This window comes from Patella vulgata, chromosome 6 (assembly GCF_932274485.2).
Source record: "Patella vulgata chromosome 6, xgPatVulg1.2, whole genome shotgun sequence".
Taxonomy (NCBI): Eukaryota; Metazoa; Mollusca; class Gastropoda; family Patellidae; genus Patella; species Patella vulgata.
Genome location: NC_065884.2, coordinates 26,100,860 through 26,128,112, shown reverse-complemented (window position 1 = coordinate 26,128,112; position 27,253 = coordinate 26,100,860). Strand labels below are relative to the sequence as shown.

Below are 27,253 nucleotides of genomic sequence, written 5' to 3'. Positions count from 1 at the left end.
TAACTCGTGAAATCGTGTGAAATCAGCGTTTCTCATCAACGTTTTTGAACGCGTTACATTATTCATTAGGAAATTAGCGTATCAAAATCCACCGACCCCTTTAGGTTCAGACTCACGAAATCTTATATTTACAATACAATAGCTTAGCAATAGATTTTTTGTAACTTGGGAGTAATAAGGGGATTTTGAAATCGCCAATCATCAATACGTTTTCATAACAACCACAACCTAGGCAATATTCCAATAGCTTGAAGAATCGATAAAGAAAACTGCATGATGATTGTGACAACACTCACCATTACCAGCGTATTTAACCTTGACATGGATAACGATAGGTCAATCGTAACAGATAAACATTTACTTCTTCTGACTCAATATCAATGGAAATGTTGCAGGAAAGATCGACAGAAAATGTCTATGACTTAATTTTTGTGGTTGTAGTTACACGTAGTTAAACAAGCTGATAAAGCTGTTCAAACTGTCTGCAATTTTTGGGATTTAGGAAACCCCAGCCTTTGCTTTTAGTCAAATAGTGACATAAAATAAGACACTATTTGGTTACCAATACTGAAATGAAAAGAAGCAACCATGGCGTATCCTGGGTTACATACATTAAGCCGATATACTGAAAAGGGTGCCTGTTTGTTGTGTTTTCTTTTTCTGCTTATTGGATCTTTATATAACCCACAGTATTCTGTTATAAAAGAACGCCGATCATAAACTATCCGAAAAGCAATCACCAGCGCGGGAATAATCTTTGTAGGTTATTATATTTTCAAACTTGAAATAAAAGATTTTCAAGTAAAGGAAAGCAATATTCCTTTTATGCTCTCCTTACTCCTATTTTATCAATGGCGCTCGAACTACTTCCGTGGAATTTATTTCAAGCATTTCCGGTACGTTAACGCCAACTTCATTTGAAATCTATTACCACTTCCGCTATGTTTTATGTTCAGTAATTAAAAACTCATAGTGTCCGGGAGTAATAGGCTGCGTGGTAGCAAAATGTTCCATTACAGCTATAGATACTAGCTCCTCAATTTAATCATTAGTATTTCTTAAACACACTTAACAGATGCCTAAACCGTACAGTACATTCATTGCAAAGTTTCAAGATTTGATATTTATTACAGGGGCCTAGGCCCTCCGTCATATTTTTAGGGGGAAATAACTCTACTTCTAATTGAGCCAGAATTTTAAAACTTGGTGTAGGTGTTTATTGGGGGAATTGCCTGGTTATGGTTGATGATTAGCATTTTCCGCTAACATAGATAAAACATAGATAAGCAATTTGATTGGCCGATGCTATGACGCACCATAACTTCGATTCTTATTGGGGAGATTGAAGAAACTTTGTGTATAGTTTGACTAACTTCGGCCGTGATCTTTTTCTGCTTAAGTTAAGTATCGATAAGCAGTTTCCTTGCTCGATGCTTTACAAAAAGATAAATGTTCAATTAATTAATATGTGTCATCTACATAATTTGCGCGGGGGAACACCAGCATCACTGTTGGCATGTACATATTATGATCTGTTACAAATATATATAAATCTAATATTTTCAATTTTGACCACACGGCAGTAATATACTTGAAACAGGTTCAGATATCTATATCTCTAGTATAATTTTTAAAAATATATCAATTCTTGAAATAAAGCAGTAGGTGATGCTGATGATGCTGATGCAATGGCGCCGGAACCCGGGTACCAGGGTATACAAATGGTACCCTGCCCTTTTCTGGGGTATACATGTATACCAATGCTCTAATGATGAAAGTTTTTAACCTTTTTACTAGTCAATTCAGTTTTAAATGATATATATGTAATTGTGAATAATCAGACCTTTGTCTCTTTCATTATCATGTATTTTAAAGGGTTTTATGTTGGAATTTGGAATGCTAGGGGCGCTCTAAACAGCGTTTCTTTTGGTACCCTGGCCCTCGCGCCGTTCCGGCGCCCCTGCGCTGATGATGATACTGATGATGATGATGAGGATGATGATGATGCTTAAGACGATTATCATTTATCCAGGGTCTGAAATAGAAATTCAAATACAACATGATAACCATCAAATCTGGCAAATTTCCGTTTAAAAACTGATGAAATTAATAAACAAGAATAATTCAGCGGTAGCTCCCTTAAAGTACAGGTTTTCAATCAGTTCATTAGCAAAGTCAAACTAATCAACGATAGAAATACAAACATGTTGGCTGATGTGCGTGTACACTTGAGACAGGATTCTAATGAATCTTACGAGATATCTTCCTGATTTGACTTCAGTAGGCATACTATTAATAGAAAGGTATAACTCTTATTTGCTCTCGTCACCTAGCAAATTTAGAATCGATAATAATATGTTGCGTAATCAATTTCATTCACTGTAATATGTTAACATATAAAAAATACAATGTTGTCGGCCATATTGGAAAAATGTCTACTTGATTATCTTTCATTGAATGGTGGTCACTATATCCATCTTGTATGTTAAGCACTTTAAACACTATAAGGAAATTCTTCCCTTTCCTGCTCCATTGTATATCATTTCTCTAATTACATGTCTAATTGAGAGGTGTTCTGTCGCTTGTTTCCACACGTAAGTTCGTTACAAAAGTCCGTGACAGTTTATCCCAAATAATGACAATAGACGTTTATCCTAAGACATGTCAGCGAGTCAGCGAGAACCTATCCCAAGAAATGTCAATGAACATCTATCACACGAAATGTCAATAGAAGTCTGTCAGAAGCAATGTCAATTGATGTCTACCCAAAGACATGGCAGCTGGCCAACCGCAATAAGCCTACTAGACGGGATGTCAACAATACAACCACATTCAGTTTTGAGAAGCACAAAAATAAAACATAAAATAAAACTCCACAAAACCCCTAAAGCCAGTCCCACTAGAAGCCAGTCGACTGACTCTTAATTAAATACTTTAATTGTCAACTAATTTACTAGCAGAATTAGCTGTAATTTCTTTAATCTTTAGAGTTAAAATATTAACCTATAAATCATGTTGCTATTATCAGAATTAAAGGGAGCAACGGAAGTAAGTCAATTATTCTTTAAAGTATAGTTATTTTATAGTAGCAACTAATTAAAAACAGTGTAATACAGTTGTGCTATAATAATATGCCTAGACACACGCGTAGTTAATATACGAATACAAGACAATCACGCCATACCGCAATTTTTCAGTCCATGCAGGGCGCTATAACGAAATGAAATGGGGTTTAACGTCCTACTTTTTTGGAGAAATGTTATTGAAGAAATGTTTTTGGAGAAATGTTTTGCAAGATTTGTATCTGGAGATTTGTATTTAGAAATTTGTTGTTCCAAATTTGTTTTTCGTTGTACTTCTCTGATGAAATGAAATTGTAGGCTAATTTTTGATTTTCTAAAATAAATTTTATCTTTATATTGAAATACAATTGAAATACATTTTACAAATCTGATATGACAAATGTCTAATTTGTAAAACAAATATTGATTTTAAGATACAAATGTTAATTTTAGTATACAAATGTCGAAATACGACAACAAATACGAAATAAGAATTAAGGACTATGAATTAAGAAATAAGGACTAAGAAAAATGAATAAAGAGCTGTTTGGTCTTCCATATAATATAGCCTTTAGTTTTTATTATAAAGATGAGTGTATGTTATGTTTTGCGAACATCTTTTGATGTGTCAGAATATATAAATATGTTCTCTCATAATAGTCTGTTTACATAGGAAATTTACAAAATACACTCTTTACCTTAATACGTGATTACATAAATATAGCGGAACAAATTCCTTTTTATGTTATCTTAATCTTTGGGGCACGTGTTTGAAATTTAGCAAGTATTATTCATTGTATTATCTTAATGAAGGTAAAGAATAAGTGATGTAAAATCAAACCTGTTAAGTCGTTTTAGATAATATACCAACAATATCTGAAACTGAAATATGCTGTCACGCTTTATAATAAATGTAAATGGATTTTCTGACATTAATGATGATATACGATTACATGATTTACTTTTGATTTAAAATAAGTCTAATTAAGAGATTATCATTTATCTTTAAAACCGCAATCATTGTTAATAACATAATAGACATGTAACCGACCATTGCCGATATTTATGGTTATTCATAGGCACTGCGGTAGTTAAGTGGTTAGAATGTCCATGTCCCAGAAACGATTCGCCGCGGAACCCGATATGAATCTCGGAATCATTCAAGCCCGGTTCCCACTTATCAGGGGTAGCGCCGGTGAAACATTGTCTAGTCCTGAAAAGACAGATGTCTAACCACCGTACATTGGTGGTAAAAGAAGGCTTTAGTGTTGAAATTCAATGAAGAGTAGGCGGAGACACCGCTGTCTGGGTAAAATTAACCCCCGCGCATTGCGCTGATGATAGTTAAATGTTCTCATACTGACTGGGCACTGTTTTGAATGAGGACGAACAATATACTATTAAAAATGGAATGCTTAAGACATGGCATAGCAATTGACCAACTCGAAACAGATATAATCAGATGTAACACTACATGAATATAGAGCACACACTACACAAATAAGTTTTAAAAAAACAACAAAATATTGAGAAATAACAGTGCATAAAATACAACACACGCAATACAAATAAGAAAAAAATACATGAAGTGCTAAAGATATAAATCCCGCGTTAACCTGAAATATAATCCACATTCACAGATATGTCCATTGGCAGGTGATCGCCCAGAAAAAGTCAATATAACGGGACTCTTTGCGCATTACCCGGTATAGCTGGCTTATGTGCACCGAGAGTTTGTAGAGACAAATGTAGTCCTACCCAAAATTACGCATTCTAGAAACAAAAAAAAGATAAGAAAAATAGTTGTTGCTGACCCATTGACGCAATTTGTGGTTTGTTAATCCGCATTTGGTAGTCTAAAATACATGCACATATATCAGTAATTATTTGACACACTAAAAGGATTAATTGTCAAATTATTTTCTGAAGTGCAAGAATTCTTCTGACAAAACAATCTTTTCTTTGAATAAAAGCTGATATTCCGGGTTGTAGGTCTGATCAATAATATATCAACCTTTACTTCCTTTATATTCACCTTTATTCCACTGTAATAAACATGCATTAAATCTTTCTCTTCGATTACCTTTTCTAGCTAAAGAATTTTGCACTTAGAGAATTGGTGTGTGAGGAGAGAGGGCAGTGAAATGAATTGAAATGGGATTTAATGTCCTACTTTTCAGCATCAACGGGGTTAATGCAGGGAATACGCCAGGGAAATTCCGTCGGGCGGAAGTGCTTCGACCCAATTCTATGGCCGCATTCTAAACTGTGGACACTAACTAGGTCATATCCGGTTATCACATGGTATATTTTAGAAGAGGAAGGGGGGTGCGGAACCCTAGAGATATTCCACGAGGTTAGGCAGGCGGACCATCCCCTGATCACAGGCAAGCCTGGAATACAACCCTTGTAGGAAAGATTATTGTGGATCACTGCACAACATACTCTCATATCTCCCAATACGTCTTATATTTCATAATACATTCCCATATCTCCCAATAGGACTTACGTTTCACAATAATACTCCCATATCTCCCAATACGACTTAACAATATTCTCCCATCCCTCCCAATACGATTTCACAATATACTTCCATATCTCCCAATAGGACTTAAATTTTATAATATACTACCATATCTCCCATTAAGACTTAAATTTGAGAACATACTTCCAGTACGACTTAAATTACCGGCACATATTCCTCTCACCATCGGTTTTGACAGAAAAGTAAAGTTCCATGTGCGTACAAGGAAGTATCTTAAATCACGGCTCGTATGAAAGAATGTTTGGTATAAACAGGTCGATATGTCTACCTTCATATCAAAGAAGACCTAAAGGTGATAAAAGAAGTCACCAAAAGTCAGATCTCTAATTAAACAACTTGTTAAGATCAGAGCAGACGTTCCTCAAACATTATCGTCTAATGACATGATGTTCGAGACAAAATCAATCTTTTCTGATTGTCAGATCTTCAGAATGGCGTGTGAAACATGAATGGTGTATTTCCGTTTTTAGACTGTAATAATGTAGAGGTGTTATACCGTCCTTGTGCTTGTCCAATGTTCAAAATAGTGGCCATGCCAGACGAAACGACTAGTTAATCAATACCAATATTACATAATACGCTATAACAACGCTACCGATCTGATACTAGAAATACGGCACCAACACGATAAACTTCAAAATTAACAATAATTAAAGTAACGATCGACGGTCATTTTTTGCTAAAATATCAAATTTTTCTAGGTTTAATCTACGCTAATATGTACTTGGGTTGATTATTTAGCATTTAATTAAGAAATCAAAATACCAACACGTGATAATCTCCCAGCTTGGATTCAATCGAATTAAAAATAGGCCCATGGATTCTGTTCGCCCACAACTAATGGCGGCGGGCTTTATTACATAGTGAGCAGCATAGATGGGTGAAATTTCTATTCATCATATCATTTTTAATAATGAACGAAACTGAACCATTTTTTGACCGATATTCTTATTAGAGATTTATTTTTTCGAAAGTTTACATTGAATTCCTATTGCGTTAAAATGCCACAGTGGGACTTGGGCGAGAAAGATCGAATGTATTCAGACATACATGAAGTTGGTCAGCACTCTAGACAACTTTAAATTTATATGTATGTATTAATGTCCTTTGATATAATTGGTATTTTGTGGATCACAGAGGTAAGGGTTCATGGGATCATTTATGAGATCGATTGTGTTAGACGTCAACTTAACAGAACTAGGCCATTTCTCATTTGTCCTGTTATTATCTAATTAAAATTAAATATTTATTTCCTTTCGTCTTAATGATTCTCCTTGATACATAAACATAACAAAACATCGGATGTTAATAAAATACAATCGTGGTACCAGACTCTCTATCGCCTGCATATGGACCACAAGGCTTTAGAGCTCTAACGATTTATCTAAGTGCATGATCAATAAAACGAAATCTGAGTAAAACTTTCAAATTTCATGAAGAAGATATATTTTGAGGTGTTTTCGACCAATCATTACAGTCTTTTAAACCTGGGTGTTATTTTGTTCCGTGTATTCAATTGCTCACTTTATTTGCATTAAATAGATGTTTAGGAAAGGTGGTTCCTGGAACTGGGACGCCAGCATAACAATACGCAAAGCTTCCGTATCACACTAATGTTTTTTAAACCAATATGACGTGAGCCGGAAATAAGACACACAGAATTGTTGGTATGATTTCCATAAGACCGAGAATTTCCCTGTTTCACCTTATTCTCGAAGCGACGGTAACGTTTTAACGAACATCATCACCCAACTAACCATCGCCACACCTGATAGCAATTATGGGCGATAGTTTTCAATGGTACTCGTATCCAAATCAAAATATTACAAACAACCTCTGGTGTTTTAACATATTATGTTCAGTACTTGGACCGACATCAATTAAGATTTCCCAGATGCATTAACAAAGAAATTGCGACAGTTTGTTTCGTGTTCAGCCTAATCGATCAGGGGAAGATAACTAATCAGAAACATCATTCTAACTTTGTGGAAGGTGGAATTAGGTGGAATTGTTTCATTACACTAACTTTGTGGAAGGTGGAATTATACCATTACACTAACTTTGTGGTGTGGAAGGTGGAATTCTACCATTACACTAACTTTGTGGAATGTGGAATTCTACCATTTCGCTAACTTTGTGGAGTTTTGTAGCTCGTTTTTAAAGTTTAAGATGGTTTATATAAATGTTTCGAAATCAAATTAACTCCGCTACAGTCTACCTTACACAGACATTGGACTTCTTGATACTAAACGAAAATAGGCAGAATTTATACACGGATTGATAATCATCCCCGCTATCCTAGGCTACCACTTTGAGCAGTTCTTAAAAAGATATGTATTAAGTTCAACCATTGCTACATAAATCAATGATTAAGTTGCGTTTTAGTAGCAAAAGTTGCATCCAAGCAATTTTAATCAGCGGACAAACGAGCTATGAAATGTATAAATGTCAAATAAACTATCGCATGAAGGAAAATGAAATTTAAAGACGCAGGAACGGAACCAATCAGTTAAAGAGATACAAATAACAAAATTAAAAATACTTATCAACGGCCGAGGCAAAGAAAATACTGTAACAGTCAAAGATCAAATAGGATTAATTTTCAGATCATATAGAAACATTAATTACAAAGGCCTGATGTTTTGCTGGTATCGGGAAACTAGCCAAATGATTTGAGACGAAATACCTTACACAAATGGATGCAAATGCGCAATTCAGTGAAAAGTACCCTCGTACATTATTACACTCATAAGTCCTTATAACAAAATGGATCGATTTTAAATCTAAATTGTATCTTAATAACATCCGTAGCCCAACCATTTAATTATTACATCATATTTCTCTACCCCACAGTAAATAAAGTTTAATATTAAATGCAACTGATTTGAAGAAAGTTATTTTAAGACAGTGTGTCCCTTTAAGGGTTGAATCGATTTCAAGAAAAAGATTTCACAGAGATTCGTTGGGATTAAACAATCATCGATAAATGATTGATTAGTTGAGGGCAAGTCTGATATGGGATACAAATTATAGTATTTCATTCAGAATGGTTCCAAATTCTAGCTAATCAAGTCAAAATTAAAGATGGGCGTTCTCTCAAAAAGCTACTGAATATAATGCGCACGTTTATGCCGAGTAAGTATGGACTAACTTTATTTTTTTCTAAAGTATTTCAGATTTGATCCAGTTTTGATTGTCTTCTGTTTAAAGATGCATTATGTAGGAGCTAAATCTGCCTATTGTAGGTCTTTTCTCTGGGTTCAAATGTTATATAAACTATTATTTCAACATTTATTTACACGAAAGGCCCATAACCAACACTCTCATTTAAGAGAGATTTTAACGATAAAGTAGATAACCGAGACTTAGTTTCGATTGTCAAGTACTGTCAAAACTTCAAACACTCATAACTTTACATAGAATAATGTTGAAATTTGACTAAATATATCACTTTATCTAAGTGTTAACTATTGCAACAAGAACGGCCAGCTCTTTATCTGAATCTTATATAATGTCTCTTTAGTAAAATGCCTCTATAAATAGAATCAGAAGTCGGTGCGGGCGATCAAGAGTGGTCAGGTGCAATTATAAAAACATTCAATCCCTGAAACATATGTTAAATCATGAAACCAAAATAAAACTGATTATTATTCCATATCGATCTACATTTCCAATAGTTGATTGTTCATTAATACTGATGGCATGAAACAACGAAAACATCCGCATTAAATAAAGTGGAACATGAAAATACAATTAGCTGTTGGGAAGACTAAAAGACGTGGAATTTAAAATTTCATTGTTATTTTTATTGGCCGAGATATTTAGATTTCATGCAGTCCATGATATGACATAATTATTTAATTTAATATCCTGAAATTCATGTTATTTCAATGAGCCGAAGTTAAACTATTTCTTGTTTTAGAAAGAAATAAAACATAGGGTTGTTCTCTCAAGATAAAGTATATTAACACGAGTCTGGTTTTGGTCGATATATTAATGATCCAAACATGAATGGAAGTTTGTTTTGAGTCGGTAATACCATGCGGTTAAAAGAAAGGTCATTTGTCGGTATCAAAATGATACCCTTGGGCTTGTCTTTTATGGGTTATGCAAAGTGTTCTGTTCTAGCCTACAAGTGAACGTAATCTCTCCAATGGGAGGTATGAAATAATTCATCAACGAATGAGAGAATATTCCAGTAAGTGCAAAACCAGTATTAAATTAAAACGCAATAGATAAAGAAAATTCCATTTAGATTATATTATTAAATTCATTTTTAAATAGTTGTTTGTGTAAATATGTCAAGTCCAACGGATGGGTGGCAAAAATCTCTGGGTTTCGATCATCCAGTATCCGAAGAGATCTATTTAGTATAACTGACATTGTTTATTAAACCATATTATTCTAACTACACCCGATTTTCAATTATATTTGCCATTTTGAAATAAATATATCTGATAACTTATAGGTTCCAAAGAAATATAGAGTCAGTTAAATACGTCGGATGTTATATAATATCATATTAAATGGGGGTTTACGTCCTAGGGAGGGAAGGGTTGCCTGGACAGCGGCGCTATAATCTACCTTTACATAGAACTCCAACCGTGCACACCAACGTTTATACCTGTCCATTGGTTTTCATATCATATGGACAACTAGACACCGTTCTTTGTTAGACCCCGGTTCTGCACCACTGACACGGGGAACCACACTAGATACCATCGGAATGGTTCTCGGCCAACATCGGGGTCGAACACAGGAGCTCATGGCTAGTGAGCGAGCGCCCTATCAACTGAGCCACCGTGATTCCTGCATGTTATGCGCCGCAACAGTTATCTTCCATCGTTTTGTTTCTTCTGATACTAAACTGCATTGTAATGTTCCCACCTATCTATTATTACCATGAGTAACTTGCATATCATACAATTATTGTATTCCAAATGTCTAAACCACTCCTATTAAAGCTTTACGATAATTCACCACAATACGCAGCGACGAATATAAATACAGCCAATTGATTAGTCAGATATCAACATAGTAATGAAATTAAACGAAACAGAATTAACATCTGATTGTCTATTATCTACAAGAAGCCCAAAATACCAATAATGACACACCGATTTGATGTTCTGTTTTTTGGGAACGCCTGTTAAATTTTACATCTTATTTCTTCGAGAAAAAGACTAATTTAAAAACAAAAATTACTAGATGGCGCTGTTCAAATGCTTTTATTTCCAAATTAAAATGGTTTTCCACAATTGCCGATTCGTTTGGGTTATATTTGTTGTACGTGGATATAGGTTATTATGGACTATACCACTTTATAAGTTTTACTTTGTTCTAGTTCTTTGTCTAGCATCTGCCACGTGCAGTCTAGTAAAGTCATGATATAATAACGTCAAAGAGATTTGGTACCATAGAGAGGCTGGTATGTTATTGTATAGAGTAATGCTAAATCGTCTAGACGATGAACATCATAGAACTAGATATACAATCGAAAAAGAATTCGATCTGACTACCAAAACTCAATGTAACAGTATGGTTTATTGTTTGCTCATAAAGGGAGATTTGTGCCAAACTGTTCAGAATGTATTTGATGAACAATGGACTTGCGAAAGATAACCATTTTATCCTTTCATGAGCCACAAAAACACTAAGCGTTTATATCGGTCAACGGGGTGCTGTCTACGATTAAGATTTTCTGAATAAAACTGGATGTCAATGATGTATTGGTGATAAAGATTCCCTGCAATTTTAAACAGCTAGAAACTTCCATCAAATGTCGTGCTGTGGGTTTAAGCATGGCTACTGTCAGCTACCATAGTCATAAAAACGATGATATTCTCGTCCCTGGCCAATCTACTTTTAGACGTAAATAGAAAGCTAAACAAGCGTAAAGCTTCGTTCCATTCGATTCCTTCAAGGAACATAAAGTGTAGCCCCTACAGACATTATTCAACTGTGCATTATAAAGAAAAAAACTCACCAATTTTTAATAAGAAATTTATGAGTTTCTGTCCTCTTTTAATTATATCTAAATGTTTCATGTTGGAACGTCGATATTTGTCATCTTGCAGTTCAGAGTGGTGTAGCACCAGGGTTTGGGTTTCAAATTACAGAGAAAATTAAGCACAAGATTCCAATCCGTATCTGAAACTTGGAGACTGATCAAACAGTAAACATCTCCATTAATTAACCAGTGAATACCATCTGGTGTTGTTTTGTTAATGGTGACCGTAATTAAAATAAAGTAGACATTTTTACCTATAGTAGTAATAACAGTAACATTATAAAGTAGACATTTTTACCTATAGTAGTAATAACAGTAACATTATAAAGTAGACATTCTTACCTATAGTAGTAATAACAGTAACATAATAAAGTAGACATTCTTACCTATAGTAGTAATAACAGTAACAGAATAAAGTAGAGCTCCAGCAAAGGACCACTGTAGCTCTTTGTCTCCGTCCTTACCATCCCACCCTTTCTCTTTAGTTGCTAAAAACACTTCATCCTGAAAAAACTTAAACACTTCATCTGCAATAATCGTCCAATTCTGTTCATAGAAAACATTTAATTCCTTAGTCACATTCCATAACCTTTGCACTTGTTCCTTTCGAATCAACTCCACATTGTTCCGTTCTATAACTTCGTGTGGAGATTCCAATAACATAAATGCATAACCACCCAAAACTGAATACGCCACAACCAACGAACACAACCCAATATGTGAAAACATGAAAGTTGTCAATTTTCTACAACATTTACCACATTTACTCTCGCTCGTTACTTTTACCTTTTTCTTTTTGCGACAACAACAACAACCTGTCGTCACTTCCTGTTCCGTGTCCAGTTCTAATGAAGGCGAGGCTGGTGGTGGCGAATCAGATTCATTGGCTGTCTCTGTATCTGCTACTTTATCAGCACAACAACAGCAACAACTGGAACTATTTTTCTTCTTTTTACCCTTTTTTGGTTCTCGACGAGGTTTGCGCCTCGTATTTGTCGGTCTTCCGTTCATTTTGAACTAGCAATTGGTAATTTTAATCGTTATTTTTTTTAAACACCGCACATACCCTGTTATTCAAATCAAATTATTCGTATTTTAATAACGGAATAAAATGATTAAGCAATAATTTAACACGACACCAAGGGGTTTCACACCATTAATCCCTGCACACGTGGTGTGATAAAGAGTCAGCAGTGTTCCTGGTTATGCTAACCACGAGAAGCCTTATTTTTCAGATTTAGCGGCAGTAGAATTTCTTGTCTCGAATCGTCCACATCTTTCTATACATTGCTCGAGGACACATGACTGGAATAAACTGAAAGAAGACAATTCGCAATAAGTAACTACAATACTTAAAAAAATAAATAAAGATAAATAAAGGACAAATCAACATATAAAAATAAGAAAAAGTTTTAAGTGCTAGAAAGCTCTTGTAATTCCTTTTTATTAAAACTCTGGGATAATATCGTAAATTATGACATTATTACATACGTTTCTTACGTTTGTAAGTGTTTTCTCCATTATATTTAAAGAAGTGTGTTTTGGCAACATAAAAGTGGATTCCAAACATACATTAAGGATTTATGTAGGAGCTTGCCAAGTTGAATTAGTTGTGTCTGCTAAACCTGCAGATAAACGTCTTTAAAATGACGACATACTGTAACCTACTTCTCAATCGCAGCACCTTTTAAAAATGGATAAATCTAGTCTAATAGGGCAATTGGTCAACCTCACTGATCTTTTAATACAACTCTACAAAGTCAGCGTATGGTTAGTGCTAAATGATAAACAGGGCTAGCGCTAATCACAACTCTAATCCAAACCCTGGACCTAGCCCCAATGCTTACCCTAACCTACAATCTTGCCAACAATCACGGGCCCTAACCTTATTTACATCTCAACGACCTTGACAAAAACTGAACTGGCCTTAACAAATAGATTTAGCTCCAGCGCATGCGAAATGAAATGAAATGGGGTTTAACATCCTACTGTTCTGTCCCGACTGCGCTAATGAAGACGGAGTTAACGTATGCAGTCATGCATGGTACGAAGTGTATACCTTAACACTTTACACTGTATTTGAGGAGACGGATCACATGACACGTGATATCTGGATCGAAGTTGTTTTTAAAGAAACTATCTGTTATATTTGTAATGAAATGAAATGAAATGAAATGGAGTTTAACGTCCTACTGTTCTGCTCCTAACCTGGGCTAATGAAGACGGCATACGCCATACAGTGTGCTATGAGGGAAATTTTGCCCGGACAGCGGCACTACGGCCTACTCTTATATCGAATTCCAACTGCCAAGGGATCTTTTACGTGCACGCCAATGTGTACACGGGACCTCGGTTTTTCGTCCCATCCGAACGACTAGACAGCTTTCCATGTCAGCCCCTCCGTCCTGCATCACTGACAAGGGAGAACCACGACGGAAAATCTGGATGAACTATCTCGGCCAATGCAGGGATCGAACACCCGACCTCCAGGCTAGCGAGCTTGCGTCTTACCCACTTAGCCACGTGATCCCCTGTTATATTTGTAATAATGTTACATGTCATTGATTGTAATAAATATTAAATTTACGGCAGGTGATGAAAGGATGTTTGTAATAAATCATTACCTAGTGCACAAATTACCTTCGAGTAATTAATACTAAAATAAGCAAGACATAGGTCAAATATTGATGAATTGAAACCAATTGATCTCGTATGGTATTTCGGTTAGTGATGGGACAAGATCCGTTTGATTAATTTTTAGTTTCGTAATTTGTATAATCTATCTGCTGTTCAACATAAAATCAGTTACTCCTATAAATAATAACACCGATAGTGAATTAGTATTAAAAGTAACTACCCAAGCAGTGTCCCGCGTGTCGAATGTCTGGGGATTTACCAGAAAATGGGTGAGAATTAAAAAATAATCTTCAATGATAGTAGTCCAAGATATATATGTATACATAGTCTGTTAAGGCCGAATGACGGAATGGCGACAAGAAACCATCAAATTACAACCCCCTCCCCCACTTTCACCCTCTACAAAAAAGGACAAACAAGAAAACAACAAACTGAGTCGCATTGAGCAAAATCACAACAAACTCATTTGGTGAGAGAGAGCTTGGCAAACAAAGTGGCTATTTTGTATATTTAAAAATATGATTTCATTCAATGATATTTTATATTTTAAATGAAAGAAAAGTAAATAAATATCGGTGTATCCACTGTCCCCAGACGAAATGTGCTTTAAAATAGTACAAACAGGAAATTGTCTTTCAGAAGCAATATCATACAATCTCAGAAAATGATACCTTTTGTATTTGTGTGTTTTCTTGATGACCAGTATCTTCAATGTAGCAATCAGTATATCGGAAATATGTCAAATCACAACTTGGTTAACAATGAGAAAGCTAACATTGGAAACTGCTGCCAACTTCAAACAGAGCAGTAAATAAATAGTAAAAAAAGTACTGGGTCGTTTGAAGCGATGGAAAACTTCATGAAGGCAATTCATATGGATAGCACTCAATCTTTTGTCGTATCAGTTACCAATGAATAGCTATCTCTAAAAAAACAAGTATTCTTTCATTGAATTTCCGTATTGGTAAGTTTTAAAGATAAGTTGCTATTCTTTTTAATTTTCAAAAATCTACACATTTAATTTTCAAAAAAAATGTTCAAATTTTCAAAATATATTTATACATTTGAATAATGAACAAGTCATTAAATATTGAAATATCATAGTGTTTCCATTTAAAATAAAAACCCAAGAGACATCACATGAAATTGAAAGATTATAATGCAGGCGCTGTGTATAGGGACGACTTTTGCTTATGGCGATTATAGCAAGACAGTCTTAGATTAATTATTGTCTGGTTTAAATAATAGAACAAAAAAAGCAGGTGGAATACAAGTGAAAGGCAGGTGACAATTCTATTATCAATCTTATTTCGATCTATTTAAAGATAAATATATATGGGTATCATATATGGGTATCATTTACAACTCCTACTTTAGCATAACTGCCGTGTTAAAATGGCCACAACTTCATTTTCAAAACAATGCTGTCATATTCTAAAACAGACTGGTAAGAACTGCCTTTCGCAATTGTTTAGCAACTCTGGTGGTCAAATATTTACAAGATAAATGGGGTAAGATATGAGCCAATCTCTGTATATGGAAGGAGGTGGCGTTTGGAGGCTACCCAAGTAAGTCATTTATGAGCTAACACAGCACAGCACATCAGACTACCCCGCCAGCAAAATTTTGTAATTACACAATACTTATTCACAATTTTGAAACTGGAAAATCTGGTCTGGTTTTTTTTCCTTTTTTTGTTTAACTTCTAATGACAGTGAATGTCTACATAGAAAACATAATATACATTAATCAATGTATCTCCACCGTCTGAAACGTGTAAAACATCTTCTAACATAACCTTAATCACTGTTATGATTTAAATGTCACGTTATAAACATGCAACCATTACATACACAGATTACATCAAAATCCTGTCACACAGTTATAGCAACGCTGTGTTAAATAGCCAATGCAGTCATACGCTAGCAATCTTAACGTCATGCGATTGTCTTGGCTATTCGAAATGGCAATTGCCTCATTCATTCATGTTATATCCGCAGTCATCAAATATGTACTATACGATACCCAGTTCACCTTGACTGAAATCGCTTCGCAAAGTTTTGACTAGGCATAATTAATGCTTTTATCTATATGCATACAGATAAGGGTTTGGTATGACACCCAAAGTAAGATCGAGGTCTAGTGGTTTGTTCTCAATGACTAAATTTTTGAAATTGGTGTCAAATGTTAGCTATGTACGAGCCGATTAACAAATTTGGCTGGTTTCAGTGGGGCACATCCCTCATCTGCCCGATCTGCCACGCCCACAAAGAAGATCAAAATTTGCATCGTAAGTAATACGATCAGAAATAGTTTTGAAATGTTGTGGTGCTATATCTGAATCTGAAAATGCAAAATCTGACTGGAAAAAATGGGGCCACACACCTATCTGATTGCTCTAAAAAGTGTGGACGGGGGCTCGAAAATGCCTCATAAGTAATACGATTGAAATTGGTGCCAATTATGTTAGTTAATTATGAGATGGTTCTAAAAATATCAAATCTGGCTGGTTTCATTGGGGCAGACCCCTAAACTGACCACTTAAATGTGCCTCATCTGCCACGTCCACGAAAGGGGTCAAATTTTGCCTCATAAGTAATATGACTGAAACTGGTGTCAAATGTTAGCTGTGTATTATAGTCGGTTCTAATAATATCAAATCTGACTGGTATCAGTAGGGCATATTGTTATAAATGATATTTCCTTTAGTATTTGATGATAATTGGTGGGTGGGGGGGGGGGGCGATGACTGAATGGTTAGCACGTGCGTGCTGTATCATAAGGTCTGTCATTGAGTCAATTGGCGTGGTTTCGATTCCCCGGTTGTGCGTGACAAGGAGTAGGGTGGCCTGTCCATCCTCGTGGGTTTTCTCGGGGTCCTCTGGTTTCCACCCACTGCTATAGACCTCTACGCGCAAGCGATTATTGAAATAAAATTGAACCATATGTTAGTCCCGAAATAACCTAGTTTGTGTCGAGTGGACGTTGCCCCCCTCCCTCCCCCCCCCCCTCTCTTGGTGATAATAATGTCAATTTCTCTGTTCCAAAGTAATTCACTATCTTCCTTTCAAAATGGAAAGTAGTAAAATCACCAAATATATTATTATCTCTGCTGCCATCCTCCGAAAAACTGGTATATACTTCCAATAGAATTGCAATGTACTGATTATATAGTTCTTTTGTTGTGTATAATGCCATATTAGATTCTTGTACAAAAGATAATGCCATGAAAAAATGTAATACATATTAAAAGGAGATAAATCTCTATTCTTTGACTTCTAGAAATGGACACAAATGGGTTGCAACGCTTATAACAATGTAATATGAATGTATATAAACTGATTTTTAATGTAATCAGTTATGTTCGGCGAAATACGCGAAGAGTCAGAATCGAATGGCGGTCTTTGCCATCCGGTTATTCCAGTCTACATTGGTAGTATTCATCGAGTCGTTTCATACAAAATTCTGGCACACGATTCATGTGCCAATTTTAAAATTTTCATTTTGTCTTAATATTGGATATCAGAAGCCCAACTTTTCACGGTAAGATAACAACATCAATGTTGATGTAAATTGACCATTAGGTCGTGTTTGTAATGTCGAAATAATTCTGATGCTATTACTTATAAGGTAAATTTTAGCCCTTTTTGGCCCTTTTTATCTGCCCCTCCCAGCCAAATGCCCCACTGAAACCTCTTAAAACTGGTGTTTTCAGTTTACCCAATCAAACCTTCTATTACTTATGAGGCATTTTTAGTCACTGGCTCTTGGATTTATGATTGCTATGAAATAAACGGATTGTGGAATGAACAATAATGTTGCGTAACGAATGTCCATGTTTCACTTCGCGATTTCTTAATACTTGAAACTGACATGTTAAATCAAGAAGCGAAACGAAATGACATTAGATATTATAGTTATACATTGATTTATATGAAATGAGATTTCTAACAGAGCGAATAGCTAACTAATGGGTTTTGACTTTATCCCCAGATTTGGAAACGCATGCAGTTTTATGTTTCCGGTTATACAACATTACATAATAACCGATGAACACGTTATGTGAAATACTAGTTCTCCAACTACCTCGCGACTGCATGAATTTACACAATAGTCGTAGTATAGTTAAATTTAAAAAAAGCTTTGAAATTGTATCCTTTGTTTATCCCGTAAAGACCATACATTATCCGCTTCCTTCTGTTTTAGTTTTTACAACTTTTCAGGGAAATAATGACGTTAGAGGGTATTTGCAGAATGGGTAGGGTTAGTCCAGGGATTAGTCCAGTTAGTATGTTAATTTAGCCGTCAATAAACATTGCTGTACTTAGTGTTTAACGTCCGCTTCCACCAAGTTGTATTATTTTCGTTATTTTATTATCTTAGCGCACGCCCAAGGGTCTTTCCTGTGGGAGGAAACCGGAGTACCCTGAGTAACCCACGAGGTTGAGAAGGCGACCCTACTCCTTGTTACGTAAGGAGGTACAACCGGGAAATCGAAACTACGCCAGTTACTCAATGACAGACCTTATGATGGACCCAGAGGTTAGTGGAGTAGGACGGAATGATACCACAGAGGATGCCGATATGTCGTCAACTATGGTGCTTGTTTCTGGTTGTTCTACAACGATTAAGATCATTTTGAAGGTTCCAGCTATGCGATAATTACCGCACAGTAGTTTCGAATAGAAGCTTGTATCACGTCACTTGAAGGCGAGTGTAACCCCTAAGAACTCTTTTGGTGATCATTTCCAAACGACACAATGTGTTGAGCTCAAACGTTCAGAAAGGGTTACTATGTCACTCCTCTAAATTTTGACCCTTGATTTTCAGACTAAAAAAAAAACCTTTTTATATCGGAGACATTGTTAGACGTGGAACTAAAGCAGTACCTGTTCCCCATGACTGGTTGTGATCTGATAGCATCTCCATTTCCTGAATGTTAGCCTATAACTGGAAACATCAAAAGCAATGCTGATGTTGGCAGAAAAATAGTTACTGCGAAACACTATTAGTGGTAGCTCAGGTAGAAACATGTACAGTAAGCAATAAAAGGTTAAAGATATTCAGCATACTTATGGGCATGTAATGTGGTTTAATGTCTCAATACATCGGTGTTTTATTAATATGGTTACATGTGCAGTGCAAGACAGGAGTATTCTCCAGGGCAGTGTTTCCGCCGTCTCTCCCTTCTTCAACTTTTAACTATCGAGGTTTTGTTTTATGTGCATGCCAATGTGTACACAAGGGAGCGGGGGGCTCTGTTTTGTCGAGTCATCCGAATCTAGGAATACGTTTCCTGTCCGATTATTTTTGGCCCACGTCAGCATTCGAGAGTCCAATTCCCCATCTGTGACCGCTTGGCAATAAAGCAAACAAAAAATGTTTAATGTACAAATGAGCGTGTGCGTTCAATTAGTATTTACATTATGAGCACAATCACAAAACGAGTAATAATGTGTATTAATGACATTTCACTAAATACCAGGCTATTAATTTTTCAACACACGTCGCATATTATGTCAAGTCGTTCTCGGCACTATAATAGCAGACTATCAATTTTTCAACACACGTTGCATATTATGTCAAGTCGTTCACGGCACTACATGTATAACAGCAACTACAATACGAAATAATAGAGACGACTAAGAAGAAATGCTTTTTATGTCAATAATACCGTTATTATTCCACGCGATAATTCAATATCTTGTCTCACAATTACTTTAAAACCCAATCCACCCCCATCAAATAATATCGCTTACACGGCTGTAAGTTTTATGATAACATTGAAGCTGTAGGTGCATACCTATTATAATTCCCAAGTCGGTGATATCGCCATTGATCGTAATTGCATTGGCTGCCTCTAATGACATCATTAAGAGCTGGAATACATGAGTAGACGGTACATTATCTAAATATTGAGAGAAATTGGGTTAACGTGCACATATAGGTTATACTTTTGCTTCAATAATTCGCTTTTAGCAGTGGGAGGAAACCGGAAGACCCTACCCATGTCACGCACGATTGTAGAATCGAAATAACGCCACTTGAATCAATGACAGACTTGATGATCTAAAGCACACGCCATTCGGCCACCTAACATCTTTAAAAAGTCATGAACAGATATACTTTCTTTAGAATAAGAGTACAACTCGTGGATCAAATGATTGAAAATATATTCTAATTAAAAATAAAATCACTATTAACATAAACATTCAATGTTATTGACTTATTACTGGTGTCCCTAAATCTTAATTAATCTACGCACGCGAAAGATTTGACAAATCCTTATTGTTGTTGTTGTTAGGTCGTATTTGATAGAAGCAAACCCGAAAGCTCCGTTGATTTCCTTTCCTGTCAATATTGTTCCTGTCTAATCCCTGATATAAATACACCATAAAAATACAAGAGGCCCAGGGGTTTTAATCACGTAAGGATACAAACACTCTAACACAAAACATGTTGAATATAAATATATTTTTACTTAATATTGATCAATTTTATTATAATGCTGAAAAAGGTTAGTGTCATTACTTGTCGGAGACACTGCGGTACTGCTTAAAGTTACGTAAACAAACAAAAAACCCGCCCAGAATCCATACACGGATACTTGGGTACTTACACCATGACTATCTTAAGGGTAACCCGGAAAGAGTTTAATTAAATTACATGTAATGACGAAGTATACATCAACATAATTTAACGCGTTTAGTGACCTACACAAAAGAGGTTTAACCCCTTTAATGAAGTAATTACGGATCTAATGGTTGTAATGCAGTCGGCTATATCTTGTAGTTTAATTTCTATAAGATCAGTATAGACAAGAGACTACGTGTTTTAATTAGACAGGTTTATAGTGATATATTAGTTTATAATCTATAGCGAGACTACTATAACAAGTCACATACTTAATTAATACAATAACCATTAATCACCTATGACAATAGTGGTAAAAGCCCATAACTGACCCGTTCAACTTTTATGAAAACCTGTCTTCAATTTTCGTGAAGACTCTTTCTGAATTTTCATGAAAACCCTTTCACTCCTTACATGTCTAGAATTCTCATGGTTCTTTTTCCACCAGCTACGCCATGCTGTCAATGACTGTCGATTCCAAACCTTCTGGTTCGAATACACCGTCTGTCCTCTCTGTCATTTTAAGAAATGTTTCATCTATCAAAAGCCGAATAATTTGCAAAAAATTAATCTAATTATATTGTTTTTTTGGGGGGAATTTGATATTGTGAGACACAACAACGAAGGTTGGATTATCATCATATATGACAGAGTGGAAATTTTAATTTACCATTTGTTTTACAGAAGCAGAATATATATACAGCTCTTTAAGGGTTGCTGGGGTTTGGGTGGTCGAATGGTCTAACACTTGCACTTCAGATCATAACGTCTGCCATTGATTCAAGTGGAGTCTTTTCGACCCCAAGCTTGTGTGCTACAAGGTGTAGGGTCGCCTGTTTCCTTCCACTGTTCTGGTTCAAATTGTATTATATGTTAGACCCAAAATTTCCTAGTTTGTGGACGTTAAAATCCATATTCTCTAACTTCGGGTTGTCTTGATTATTATTGGTGTTTAGTCCAGTTACTAAAAGCGGGTTATAATTGAATTGAAACAAGTCGGACATCAACCTACTTTATTCTGACTGCATAATACGAATTGGTAAATATTATCCACAAGTGAGTCAATTACTCTGACTTTACGCTTTTAATTTGATGGAAAAAAAAGAAATAATATAAATTATCTTCTAATACAATTTAAACAGAAGTACATTTTTTCACTATAAATAATTCAAACCGTGCTAGTAACCAAACTCTTACCAATATCCAGACAAAAGAACAACTCTTCCCCAAGGGGAGATAACTTCCATTTACAACCAAATCCATGTAGCGCCTTTCTCTTGTTTTATGGCTACTTTGAGGATACATTCGACATAATCACATTATGCAAGCTATCTACTAGACAATTTATTTATGGACGAAATTAAATTTTCATAAAAAGAATACCCTCAACGATCTTTAAAAAAAGACAACATATGGCTTTAAACGTTCGCTTGTGACATGATGGAAATCAACTCAAGTGAATTCAATTTTATGGGACGTCAAATGTTAACCAAGTACTGTTTTCTTTTCAAAGTGATCTAAATAGCATCGTCTTTTATCTGAAGTCCAATACTGCCATCCACATGTTAAAGAATTTTAAAGTAATTACAGTTTGCGTGGCTTTACAATGTAACAGGTCCTGGAGATTAATTGAATATTCAGTAGATTGCAGGATATGATGTGCCAATGGCATGTAGTAGTAGTATCCTCAACTCAAGGATAGCTATAAATAAATTGGATCTTATCACCATAAATACGACTTATCCGTACATACAGTCGGATACAGTTTGAATGAAAATGGAGAGGGGTGAGGATGAGACTCAATGAGAGATCGGGAAGGCAGTGATTGCGAGACAGATAGACGGGTGGTGGTGGGGGTGGGGTGGTGGTGGTGGAGGGGGGCACCCAACAACAACATTATCGAAGCCCCCCCCCCCCCACAACATTATCGAAGATGATTATAATGGTACAGTTATTTGGTTGCTAGTTGTGTACTTATACATATTAATATAAATGATTAGTGCCACGTCATTCAATATTCAATTATCAGACTATAAGGTTTTAATAAAACAATTTACACACTGTGTTGCTCTTTAATAACAGAATGAATAGAAGAAATAATTTATTGTAATTGTGAGAATAGGCTGTACTTATATTAAATGAGCTAATCGCCAAGTAACAGTTAAAATACGATCAATATTGTGTTAGAAAGATTTAAAGACCTATAAAAAAGATTAATTATCTTAATAAAATGTAGATCATTATAAGAAGTACTATTATCATTGAAATAACCACTCTACATAATGACAACAGAATTAGAGAATTAGGTCGCACATTAATAACTGAATGAGAAATATCTCGACAATGGCAACTTGGCCGAATTCTCTTGGCATTTCGGAGTTACTTCATCTTTCTTGAAACAAACGCCTTATTTGACAGAAAAGTATAACATAATTTGTTAGCGTTAATTTTCCAAATAAATTAGTAGTAGCAGGTGCTCTAGAACGTGTAAATACTCCTCGTGTACGTTACCCATCATACATTACTTGCAAATAGAGTAATCGTGTACAGATAATTGGAAAGAAAACTATTGAACCATGTAACAATATTCTGAATATTACATCACTCAAGTTGTTACACTCATAAACTTAAAATTTTGTACTGTTTTGACGATTCTATTTTTCAATGGTTTAAAATCTTATTCATTATAAGTTATAATCAGGACGTTGTGTCAATCTACCACGGATTCTGCTTTGCATCATCCAAGCAATAATCAAGTGAATTTTATGAACAAGCTCGCCTTTGACAATGGCAGAATAACTTACGTAAAACGCCAAGATTGCGCTCTATATGTATTGAGATTTGATATCTAATTTCTTTATCTCTATAACTTTTATACACGGTACATTACAATAATTACTTAGATGTATCATTAGATGTTTATATGTTTATCTATAGAATCTCAATCCATTATCAAAAACAACCATCCTTGGAAATAAAATAAAATGAGATTTAACGTTCTACTTTTCTGCACCGTCTGGAATAATGGAGACGGGCGTACGTCATTCATTGTGCTAGGTATTTTGTATGAGGCAGACAATGCGCATTTCTTCTTAACACTTGATAGTCGTTTTCAGTTGTCTGGGAATTTCAGGTTTTGTTTTACCTTTATATCAATCAAAATTTAAAACCTAAATTTTAAAAAAAATTCAATATACTCGGATGTGATACATTAAACGGCGCTATGAATAAAACTGAATATCCCCCACTGTTTTATGCAATTATAATGCAACACACAATACTTGTTATTCAGGATGTTTCAAATCAAGCCAGCCATAATAGGTTAATGACAGTTATTACAAATTGCGTATCTCTTCTATGATAACACATAATGCAAAATAAACCCGACATCAAAGAGAAGCTATAATAAAAATATATATGATGAATGCAATCAACCCTAATTTGAATGTCAAAATGTTAACGATTCTTGTTTGAAACAAAAACAAGTCATTTTTATACAACTTCGGTTGTAATTTTATATTTAAACCATGGGTGGATGACTGTGTTGGTGACCTATCACAACGAGGTTATCTCAAACACATTAGATTCGGCTTCTGAAATCTAGGTCCAAACTATAAATTTACTATAGTAAATTCAAGTGTTAAGAACAATCCAGATGCAGAAATCTTAAAACCCGTTCGGACGTTCAAGTTACACTAGTTTAGTAGATGGCGATATCGCTAAACTAGTTTCATTTTGGCGTCTGAACGCAGAGGTGGGGTTCGTTCGTTCATAGGGTTTTACGTGGGTGATATCGCAGACAAGAGAGGTGGGGCAAACAAACCAGTTTAAACACTCCATCTCACTCACTGCCTGTCTTCAAGACGACCTTTCTTTAAAGCTCATTTACCTTGGCCGTCTGAATGAGTCGTTTCTAAAACGCTGGCTCCGGCTAGCTTTGGACACGAGTAATATAAGCTAGCTTCATGACACAATGACATGTGCCCAGAAAAATAGAAACAGTCCGTACATTCCCTTGTTTTTATTCATTCTATACTTAATAAATACATGATAATACACGGAATTTTTCTACATGTTTTAGTTTTCTCTTATCAGCTGAGAGTCAATTATTATTATTATTTTTTTTTTTGAATTGTCAGATATCCTCCTTTTGGTTATTAGTGAGCAGAAATTCGCCCGTGTATTTGTTATCACTCGCCACTTCAGTCAGTTATATGGATGGATAACTCGTGTTTTCCTTTTGCTTTCGTCACTTCCGTTTCTTGAAATCTTCATTATGCATCTATCGTAGCAATGATCTCTGTGTTAAAATTATATTTGGAACGTCTTTAACCAGTTCTATCACACTTGTGATAATTACCAACACACAGAGAGAGAAATTGGGTTTAACGTCCACTCTACACAATCTAGGTCATTTCGGGACTAACACATGGTTCAATTTTATTTCAATAATTCGCTTGCGCGTACGGATCTTTAGCAGTAGGAAGAAACCGGAGTAACCGAAAAAACCCACGAGGTTGGACAGGCGACCCTACTTCTTGTCACGTACAACCGGGGAATCGAAACCACGCCAGTTGACTCATTGACAGCGCTAACCATTCGACCATCCAACCCCCCTGTGTGAACACAACCCCACCCAGTCTTTAAAAAAGAAACCATGAATTCTAAAACCAGTTTTAATTTAAGCGTTTGAGCGGCCAATTAATTAATTCACGAGTACAGCAACCACGGTGGTTTCACAGAATAGCACAGGTTAAGCGGCATCACGTTCTAGAATAAATAAGACTCGCGCACGACATCTTTACTAATCTTTTCTGTACGATATATATCAGTAAGGTCTATCTTATTCGTGGATATAAAATGTAAGATGAACATCTCAATAACAAGCAAACCATTTCATTGGCTAATCGGGTATACAAAACCGAACGCGGGTGTATTTAAAATTGGAAGTGATAAAATGTTCTACACGCTGTTTCACAGTAATGTAAAGCTAGCCTGGCCTTTCATTCACGACTGATTTTTCTGGCATGTCTACCTAGGAGATATCACCCACGTCGGAAGAGTTTCATTATTGTCAGACAAATGTTAGTAATCGTTTCATAATCTCTTGGGTAAAAAAATTACATCTGATAAAAACACCCGAGGTTGGGTAACTCTATTATCTAATTATGAAAGAAGTTGCACAGCGATAAAACTTGTGGCGTGGGAAAGGTTATAAAACAGTTTACAGTTTTAATACCTTAATTAAATATTCATAGACATCTTTGGTTTGAAAACTTAACGCACTTGATGAAAATAATCCCTTGTGCATGACAAAACCCGTTCGATTTTACAGTTTGTTTTTAAAACAGGGCATTGCGCAATAATTTGCAGAGTATCATTTATAACATCAACAGTTAAGTGATAAGTAAGAATCAATTGAATTCAATAATACATCATGTTTATCTCCGTTTAAAGTCCCACACGCTGCTATATTTAGTTTGATAACACCACATTATCCTTTAATATTTCATAATGATAATAAAAATAACAACAATGATATCTTTATTTTTGTTAAGACTTAGGCCTGTAGATGTTCGATTCGATCCCTGTGTTAGTCGACAGGGTTTCCAGGGGTTTCCAGGGTGGTTTCCCTTTGTCAGTGATGCATGACCGGGGGGGGGGGGACTTGGCCAGGAACATGGTCCAGTCGTTCGGCTGTTACCAAAAACCGACGTCCCACATATATACTCATTAGCGTGTATGGGAAAGAACCTTTGCCATTTGGAATTCAATTGCTGTCCGGGCTAAATTTCCACCATAGCTCACTGCATGACGTATTCCAGTCTTTATTATCCCGGTTGGAGCAGAAAAGTAGGACGGTAAACTCCATTTCATTCATTCATACAGTAATGTCCAAGAAGAGCTAGACCAAAATCTGTGAGAGAAGAACAGTTTCTGTTAATCACAGGAGTTGAAGGCGGTGATTCTGAGAAGAAAGTCCTGAGATCAAATTTATATGTGCAATTTAGTAAATGTTTTTTAAGCAGATAATATGTTGACCAAACATTTGAGTCATATTTTAGCCATTAATCAAGCAAAATAGAAGTGGGTGACCAATGTTCATAGCATTAATGTTGGGTAATCAACGGACAGGATGTTTTTCCGACTAATCACAGAATTATTCTAGGGTGGCTCTATTAAATTGATTTCTTTAATGCACACCTAAGAAATTGTCTCCGTGATTGCCCAATCTCAGTATGCACCATTTTGATCACCGCTGGTATTTTATCGGTGATGATAATTATGGCGGGCGTTATCGGTCACTAGAGTGGTCACTAGAGTACCAACTAAGTACATGCATATATTTGTTACTGTTGTTCGTCT

At 35.5% G+C, this 27,253-nt stretch overlaps 1 protein-coding gene across 2 annotated transcripts in view; it reads right to left on the bottom strand.

Moving 5' to 3' along the window:
• The window catches only part of LOC126825095 (TWiK family of potassium channels protein 18), a 72,358-nt gene that overhangs the window by 23,886 nt on the left and 21,219 nt on the right, over positions 1-27,253 (bottom strand). The window contains exon 2 of one of the 2 annotated variants that reach the window (XM_050554576.2): positions 12,004-12,932. In XM_050554576.2, the coding sequence (XP_050410533.2) occupies positions 12,004-12,628 (625 nt within the window). In that variant the 5' untranslated portion in view covers positions 12,629-12,932. The remainder of the gene's footprint in view (positions 1-12,003; positions 12,933-27,253) is intronic. The other variant, XM_050554577.2, reaches the window with a different exon arrangement.